Source organism: Triticum urartu, chromosome 5A (genome assembly GCF_056163025.1).
Source record: "Triticum urartu cultivar PI428250 chromosome 5A, HENAU_Tu73, whole genome shotgun sequence".
NCBI classification, from domain to species: Eukaryota; Viridiplantae; Streptophyta; class Magnoliopsida; order Poales; family Poaceae; genus Triticum; species Triticum urartu.
This window is the reverse complement of record NC_141877.1, coordinates 356,641,514-356,650,882: the sequence shown is the minus strand read 5'-3', so window position 1 is coordinate 356,650,882 and position 9,369 is coordinate 356,641,514. Positions and strand designations below refer to the sequence as shown.

The 9,369-nt window shown below is 44.3% G+C and overlaps 1 protein-coding gene across 1 annotated transcript; it reads right to left on the bottom strand.

Moving 5' to 3' along the window:
- Window positions 1–1,319: 1,319 nt before the first annotated feature.
- On the bottom strand, window positions 1,320–3,467 carry LOC147971378 (uncharacterized). The gene is made up of 2 exons (XM_087523945.1): window positions 2,825–3,467; window positions 1,320–2,776 (listed from the first exon to the last, which is right to left on the bottom strand). The coding sequence occupies exons 1-2, from the start codon at window positions 3,465–3,467 to the stop codon at window positions 1,320–1,322; spliced, it is 2,100 nt and encodes a 699-aa protein (XP_087380071.1).
- Window positions 3,468–9,369: the final 5,902 nt, after the last annotated feature.

Here is a 9,369-nt window from a genome sequence, read left to right as displayed (position 1 = left end):
AACTAGTGAAGATCTTGTCTCTGTCTGACACAATGGACATGGGCAGTCCATGCAACCTGACAATGTTGTTCAGGAACAGTTTTGCTACTGAAGCAGCGGTGAAAGGATGTTTTAGAGGTAGAAAATGACTCACTTTAGTGAATCTATCTACTACCACTAAAATGGCACTCTAACCTTCTGATTTAGGTAGCCCCTTAATGAAGTCCATACTGATTGCTTGCCATGGACTGTCAGGTACAGTCAGAGGTTGTAACAGGTCTGGTTTCTTGCACAGTTCATGTTTGGCCTGTTGGCAAATAGCACACTGTTTGACAAAATTTTCCACAACTACTTTCATACCAGCCCAACTGAACAGCTACTTCACTCGATGATATGTTGAAAGAATACCAGAGTGTCCCCCACAGGACTTGTATGAAAAGCCTGAATTAACTTTGTTTGGAGACCAGCATTTGCTCCCACCTAGATTTTGTGATCCTGTTTCAGCAGCCCATCTTGTAACTGAAAACCTGGACAAGCATCTGGGTCCACTACCAGCTTTTGTAATATGGAACAAGCAACATGATCAACATAATAAGAATTGAGGATCTCTTGCACCCACACTGGCTTACTGGTAGATATATTCTGCACAGAGAACAAGTGTGCTACCCTGGACAGAGCATCAGCAACAGTGTTTTCCACTCCTTTCCTGTACTGAATAGAGAATTGCAGTCCCACTAGTTTGGTTATAGCCTTTCTTTGCAAATCTGATGTCAAGTTCTGATCTCCCAAATGACACGGGCTTTGATGATAAGTTTTAATCACAAATGGTGCTCTAGACAAATAAGATCTCCATCTGTCCACTGCCATCATAATTGCCACAAACTCCTTCTCATAGATGGACTTCTTTTGGTTGGCCATGCCCAGAGCTTTACTGTATAAAGCAACAGGGTGTCCTTCCCGGGACAGAACATCACCCACTCCAGTGTTGCAGGCATCTGTCTCTACAGTAAAAGTTTTGTCGAAGTTTGGTAGTGCCAGAACTGGGGTGTTGACCATAGCTTCTTAGAGTTGTTGGAAAGCCTGTTGAGTTGCTGTGGACCAATCAAATGCTTGCTTTTTGAGGAGAGTAGTGAGAGGTTTGGCCAGCAAACCATAATTTCTCACAAACTTCCTATAATATCTAGTCAGTCCAAGAAACCCTCTTAATTTAGTGACATTAGTGGGTGTAGGCCACCGCACCATTGCCTCAGTCTTTGCAGGATCTGTAGCTACTCCTTTGTTAGAGATGATGTGTCCCAAATATTCCAAGGATTGCTGGGCAAACACACACTTAGATTCTTTCACAAACAACTGGTTTCCTTTAGGATGTCGAACACAGATTGTAGATGTTCCAAATGATCTTCTAGTGTCAGACTGAATACCAGGATATCATCCATAAACACAAGCACATACTTCCTGTTTGGGCCTGCAAACATGAAGTTCATAACACACTGAAATGTTCCTGGGGCAGTAGCTAACCCAAAAGGAACCACCCTGAATTGAAATTGTCCATGGTGTGTCTTGAAAGCTATCTTATACTCATCCTCTTCTTTCATTCTTATCTGATGGTAACCAGCTTTAAGGTCCAACTTAGAAAACCATTTAATTCCTCCTAACTCATCCAAAATCTCGTCAATGACAGGCATGGGAAACTTATTTTTGATAGTTACCTCATTCAACCTTCTGTAATCTACACAGAACCTCCATGTTCCATCTTTCTTTTTAACTAGTAACACTGGAGCAGCAAAAGGGCTCATACTGGGAGTTATCAGTACAGCAGCTAGAATTTCCTTGACCTTCCTTTCTATTTCATCCTTCTGCTGTGGTGAATATCTATATGGTCTGCAATTGACCGGTACTGTATCTGGCAACAGATTGATTGTGTGATCAAAAGCTCTATGGGGAGGAAGAGACTTTGGATCCTGGAATACCTCTTTGTTGCTGTCTATTACTTGTTGCACAACAGGAGGTATGTCAGTGACAGGTGCCATAACTATGCGATTTAACAAAGCTGTAGCCCACACTTCATTTCCTTTCTCCCACTTCAGTAGTTGTTCTGCAGAAACCTCTTCTATCTGGTCTTGTTTCTTGGGCAATACACCTTGTAATTTGATTTCCTGTCCTTCATACTGGAACTGAATCCATTTGTCAGCCCAATGGCACTTCATTACCCCCCACTGTTCCAACCAGTCCATTCCCAATATAATGTCTTGGCCTCCTAATGGCAACACTTGCATGGAGTTACAGAAACTGTGGCCTTGTATCCACAAAGTTAGCTGAGGAACTACTTCAGTGCAGGTGATAATCTCTCCATTTGCTACTTTCACTGGTCTAGGTCGTTCCAACTTCTCAGCAGAAACTGCAATCTTGTCTAACAGTGACTGATCCACAAACGTGTGGGTGCCGTCAGAGTCTACTAGAATCAACACAACCTTGTTGCCCACTAGTGCTCGAAGCTGAATTGTCCTGGGGTGTGATGCACCAGACAGGGCTGTAGTTGAAATAGTAGCACATTCCTCCGTATCTGCTGTAACCAGTGCACCCAACACTGCATCTGAAATAATTTCATGTGGATCCACCAGCTCTACCGCTTTCAGTTGTACTCCCCCTGGTACTGCCTGATTGCATGTGTGCCCTAGTACAAACTTATCTCCACACTTGTAGCACAGGCCATTTGCACGAAGGTACTCCTTTAACTGCTTAGCTTTCCATAATTCACCCGTGGCCAGTCCAGAGCGTGTGTCTGATTTGCTGTACGCTGCTTTGGCATAACTGGGCTTACTACTTTTCTATTGAAGCAGTAAACCTTCCTGGACTGACGCATACAGAGCTGCCATCTGAATCGTACTCGGTATCTGGAACTCCACAGCTGACCTGAGCTCCTCCTTAAGACCCATAACAAAGCGAGTAACCAGAAAAGTGTCACTAATCGTAGGCTCATACAATCTAACTGTGTACACTAGCTGCAGGAATTGTTGTTTGCATTCCTCGACAGTGTCCACCTGTTTCAGCAGCATCAGTTCCTTCATCTTCTGCCTGTACACATCAACATCAAACTCCAACAATATCGCCTGACAGAATTGCTCCCAAGTATGAAACTCATCAGACAGTTTGAAGGCCTGGTACCAACGGGCTGCATTATCTGACATATACAGAGATGCAGACGTGACCTTAAAACTCTCCGGGATGTGGTACAGCCTGAAAAATGCATCACAGTTGTCGAGCCAAATCCGAACATCTGTGCCATCGAATTTGGGGAAATCCATTTTCAGCATCCATTGCCGCTTGCCCATGTTCCCATTCCCCATAGGAAGTACAGACTGGTGAAGAACATATGCTACCTCAGGTATTTGGAGAGGACGCGGTGGTGGTCGCGCGCCCAGAATGTCGTCGGAAACCTCGGACGCAGTTGGGGACAATGCCTCCGGTACTCCCTGCTGCTTGCCCATCTGCGCCGCATGTACTTCACTCGGTTGCACCTGGCCGAGCGTGTTGCACGAGAGATCGACCTTGACTTGGACTTGGTCGAGGCGCGCTGATTGCTCGGTCAGCTTGGCGTCGAGGGCCGCTAGCTGCGCGCTGAGTTCGTCGATGGTGGCCAATTTTCTCTACATGGCGCGGATCTCCGCGAACTCCTTCAACATCCTTTCCTGAAACGCCTCCATCTTGTCCGCGATGAAGCGCGACTGCAGACTCGGCTTGAATGTTGTCATGGTCGCCGAATTCCCCTAAACAGCCCACCTCAGGTCAGGGATTACGTAGATCGAACCCTAAGGTGATCCGCTACTGTCGCCTCGGATTTGCTGGGCACGAGTCGGGAAAAAAATTCGGGCGATTCATGGAGGAGCGGAGCGACGGCTCTGATACCAAACTGTCACGACCTAGGGTCAGGCAGAATTTGACGGCGGCTAGCCGGAGCAGCAGGTGGAGAAGAAGGGGGACTGAAGACGAGAGAGAGAAACAGAGTAAGGGAGGATAAGAGCAGAATGATAGGCTAGAATGTTTTCATTTCAAACTTGGTCGCTGTCAAGGCTTACATGCTTTCTTATATACTGCAAGTCCATTACATGGCCCACAGGCCCACTACTCGAGCCCACTGCTCCTAGGCCCAATCTGGTCGCTCCATTTAAACCGCCTTGCTTCGCCTGCGCGCGCTACTTGTCTTCTGAACCGCGTCGCCGCTGATCACCTGTGAGCCACTGCTTACACTAAATAGACTAGCAGTTCTGTCAATGGTTCTAAATAGTTGTAGCTAGGAAATACCAGTCCCCATACTGGATGGCTTGTCTATTTTATGTCTTGAGTTGAAAGAATTATTGCCAATTCTGTCAAACATATCTATTAAAATAGTGTTTCTCTTCATATATAGTAGAAATAATTATATGAGAAGCTAATGCAACTACTCAAGGTAACAAAGAGGAGAAGAGCTTTGCTATGGGATGGCATCTTTTTGTTAGGCACATGAATTCTTATTCTAAACAAGTTTAAAATTTGACATGGCGCCGGTTTGTAGGTGTTTTTTTCTCTATATATATAGATTAGATGCTTTATACATGCTCTTGCTCTTCATAGATCATCTATTTGTCAGGCCTATCACTTTATGAGTTTCAAATAATAACCTAGGTCTTGCAAAATGCAACTACATGAATTTTAGGCCTATGCTCACTCGCCGATTGTTGTAGGTGTTCTCTCATTGTCACACTACTAGCCACCTCTCCTCTCCATGGCGCTCAATTCCTTGACAGGAGCCTGTTCTGTGTGCAGCACGACTATCCCAAAGGTGTAGCTATCGCTGTACAGAGTTGTACTTCCTTGCCGGAAACCTCTCCAATTCAGGTATACCACCTCCCTCCCGTCTTTTTCTTTCTTTTGTGCGATTCATGATTTATGAACGTGTGATGTGGAATGTCTTTAATGGTAAATTTTTGGATCGTTGTTTGTGGTCGATATAGCTACAAAAGTAGATATGCAAATTTGAGACCAATTATACTGTGCTTACTAAAAATAACAACTCTGATAATTGCGCAGAGGATAGGTCTGACACTTTTATTTACATATTTAGCTTCATTTTTCTGATAAGAGTATCCTCAAAGTATGGCAACTATTCACTTACTTAATTGTTGTTGTCCTTTTCTTCCTTTACTTGTACTCATCGAAACCTTTCCCTTTTGTTTGTACTGGTGTCAGCTATGACCTGGAGAAAGGTGTTTAGACTCCCTAAGATGGCATATGTCGCTGAGGAGACGTGATCTCCGAGCAGCCCTTCTCATAGCTCGCAATCCAGGTCGATGCCAAATTCAACTTCCAAGAGGCTTTTTGTGCTGTGGCTGCAGGTTCATGTTATCGGGGGAAAATATCTTCTGTTTATTTCTTATATTGGTGATGTGGGTGAGTTGATTTCTACCTGATTTGTTCCTTTCCATCTTGATCTGTGTAGCGTTAAGCATTTGAATGGAGCACATATAGGCATGCCCCGGTTCATCTTAGGTGAGTGTGGATCTTACATTGTTCTATTTTACTAGATGTTTATTCGCGTGTTGTGATGGCATATCTGATTGTTTATATTGTTTGACATGTATTCTGTGCACAGAGTCACTTGGTTGTTTGATGTATTCGTGCTCGTTGGCGGGACGGTGCAAGGCGCAACTCCGACGCGGTTCCTCGCTGATTGGACGGCGTTCAGGCGCAACCCCGGCGCGCACTGAGTATTGCCTCAGCTATAACCTCCCTTGGTGAGCTCCATCTTCCTTCTGCTCCTCTGCTTTGGCTAATGTATGGGACATGGCCGTGGCTATATTTATGTGGTGCTCGTCTGGTTGATGCTCTATGCCCTACTCGTGCATCGTTCCTACTTGAGCTCTGTAGTTGTGGATCCATGCTATCTTAGGGTTTGCAGGCTGCTTTTCATGTTTAGTTGATATCATAGGAGCTCATTTCATGCTCTGGTTTACATGTGGATGCCCTGGTCCTATAGCTATGCTCCTAGATTTGCTAGATTGATCAGCGGCGTTCGTGCTAGGGCGATGATGATTAATCGTGGCTAAAATAAGTGTGCCTTTGAGCAATCGAGGCACCTGTGGGTATCAAGTTGGATCCTCCCTCTTGTCTCTAGAATCCGTTTTGATCCTGTGATACTTGTTGTTGTCCTTGGATGGTCATTCTTGTTGAGTGATAACTAGGGCAGCTCCACTATATAAACAGATTGGTCTGGTAATAAGAGATGACGTGGGTAGGTTATATGATCGAGGAAAGGCGAACCTGAGCCCACTATGCAATGAACCCTGAACCATTTTATGTGTTTTTAACGGTGTTGCTTATTTATGCTCAAGTGGTGTTCGTGCTAGGGCGATGATGATTACCTTGGCTGAAATTAGCGTGCCTTTGAGCAATCGAGGCACCTGTGGGTATCAAGTTGGATCGTCACTCTTGTCTCTAGAATCCTTTTTGATCCTGTGATACTTGTTGTTGTCCTTGGATGGTCATTCTTGTTGAGTGATAACCAGGGCAGCTCTACTATATCAACATATTGATCTGGTGAGCGAGAGATGACAGGGGTAGGTTATATGATCGAGGAAAGGCGAATCTGACCCCACTATGCAATGAACCCTGAATCCTTTCTATTTGTATTTAAAGGTGTTGCTTGTCCAGAATCTAGAAACAAGAACTCAGGCTCCCACGGGCGCACCTTAGAGCTCAGGCACTCTCGTCCGTCGGATCATTTTCCAGATGCGTTTTCGGGCGTCGGATCTCGGGTTCGTCCCACGTGAGGCGTCAGATATTTACCAGATCGTTGTGAGCCGTCGGCTAAAATTCCAATGGCAACAAAATGTGAATACCATGCCCCCACCAGGGCATTTCATTCATTTCACGTAGGGGGGGGGGGGGTTAAAAGGGGGGGGGGGGGCGCTCCTGTGACAGAGACCTAGCCGCCTCCTCTCGCTCGCTCCTGCAGCCGCCTCCCTCCCTCCCACGTAGCTACCTCCCTCCCTCACTCGCTCCTCATCCGGCGGCGGCGGCTCCTGCACCCGCATTCTTCCTCCCCCAACATGCCCCCGCGCGTCCCCGCATGCCTAGGCAGCTCCCACCAACCACGACGACTATGGCAGCGGCCACGGAAGAGGGTGGCGTCAGCGGCGCCGTCGATGGCTTCCATGGCGGCTATGCGATGAACCCTGAACCATTTTTATTTGTATTTAAAGGTGTTTCTTATTTATGCTCAAGTGGTGTTCGTGCTAGGGCGATGATGATTACCTTGGCTGAAAGTAGTGTGCCTTTGAGCAATCAAGGCACCTATGGGTATCAAGTTGGATCCTCCCTCTTGTCTCTAGAATCCTTTTTGATCCTGTGATGCTTGTTGTTGTCCTTGGATGGTCATTCTTGTTGAGTGATAACCAGGGTAGTTCTACTGTATAAACAGATTGAGCTGGTGATAAGTGATGATGGGGGCAGGTTATATGATCGAGAAAAGGTTAATCTGAGCCCACTATGCAACGAACCCTAAACCCTTTTTATTTGTATTTAAAGGTGTTGCTTATTTATGCTCCAGTGTTTATAGCCATCTTATGTAAAGATTTCTTATCTCTCATATCTTCACTGCATATAAGAGGGTGCTTGGATACGTTTTAGTCCCATGACTAAAAGTAGTGGGACTAAAACTTGCTAGCCTCATTCATGCTTGGATCCAAATACTAAAGAGACTAAAATCAAGTTATTAAGCATTTATTATCCTCCAAACCCTCCAATCCAGAACTCGCATGTGTTAAAGGAGAGGAATTAAATGAGGGGAGAGAGGACTAATACATATTTTAGTAGGTTTCATATGACTAAAAAAATTTAGCCTCAAGACTAGTCCTAGCCTCTCTTTAGTCAGGGGTGCTTGGAACTTTAGCCTCTAAAAGAGACTATTTTTAGTCAGACTAAAAATAGTCCCTTGGATCCAAGCACCCTCTAAGTTGCTCTTGATCTTTTATTGTTTGTTGTTGGTTCTTAATTTAATCTGGTAAAGAGTTTCTTATCTCTCATATCTTCACTGCATATAAGTTGTTCTTGATCTTTTATTGTTTGTTGTTGGTTCTTAATTTAATCTGGTAAATAGTAAGTTGCACTTTGTTGGTCCATTTGGGTTGTGGATTTATTTATTATGATGGCGAGACACACCTATGGTGAGACACTATTTCGATGATGATGTGCACTCTTCACACCTCGCTCTGAATTGGCACAAGAAGATTGTTCTAGATTGGAATCCATATAACTTTGAGAAGGTCAGCTTTGGACCTTGTTTGATTGCTCATTTCTTCTTTTCCTCAGAATGGCATATGATATTTACTGTCCAACTCTGAGCTATTGCAGGTCGGTGTCTGTTCTCTCTCTCTCACTCACTCTCTCTCTCTCTGACTGCCTCTCCTCCCATTGACTTGGCATGCTGGTCACTGCCGTGTCTCCTGCTGGCTTGCCCCTCACCCTCGTTGGGAGGGTTGTGCGGGCCATCCTACATTTTAACCCACATACCTTTGAAAAGGTCAACTTTGGTCCTTATTTGATTCTTGGGTTAGATAAATGTCGTTGGGGTCCCAGAAGGTTGCACAAACACGAACTAGATTGGAAGCAGGTCGGCATAAAATTTGTGTTTTTGTGAAGTTAAATAAAATTGATATCATATATACTAACGCGTAGTTCTGCTGCAATTGTGTATGTATGAATATGTTGCTTCCAAATCTGCATTTATCTCTCTGCAGTATGCTCATTTGCTATATAGTTTTGAAGTTTACATATCATGTATATTTATTATATATCTCTCATGGTTTTTCCCTGGATTTTACTTTATGACGTGTGTGCTACCGTGTAGAGATTGAACGGAATCTGCTTAGACTATTTATTGGGTTCGGCAATAATATAATCATAAATCATGGTATGAGACTATGGGTATACTTTTACAGTTTTCTTAATTTTCTACCTCCGTTGATATAGCATATCCTCTTTGTATTATTTCACAGGATTCTTTACTAGCAGCTAAAATATCCTATACAATCTAGAAAATAGATAGCTTAAATGGATGCATGTTTTCTCAAATTAGGTTGCTCCTACTGTGTATATAAATGTGATGTTTCCTTCCATGACTAAACAAGCTGATGTTTGGTGAATCCTTTATAGTCTTCCATTGTTAAATTAGTTCGTGTGTTTTGCTATGGTCAATTCCTATGTATGTATTGTTTTGTTTCTCTGGTTTTAACTTCTGTGCGCCGATGAAGTGAGAGCTTGGTGTCGTGTCCGCCGGCTGAGCGGCAAGCTTGAGCTACAAGTTGCTGAACAAGGTGGTCCAACTGTGAGGATCCCATCTCTCACTCTATGTGT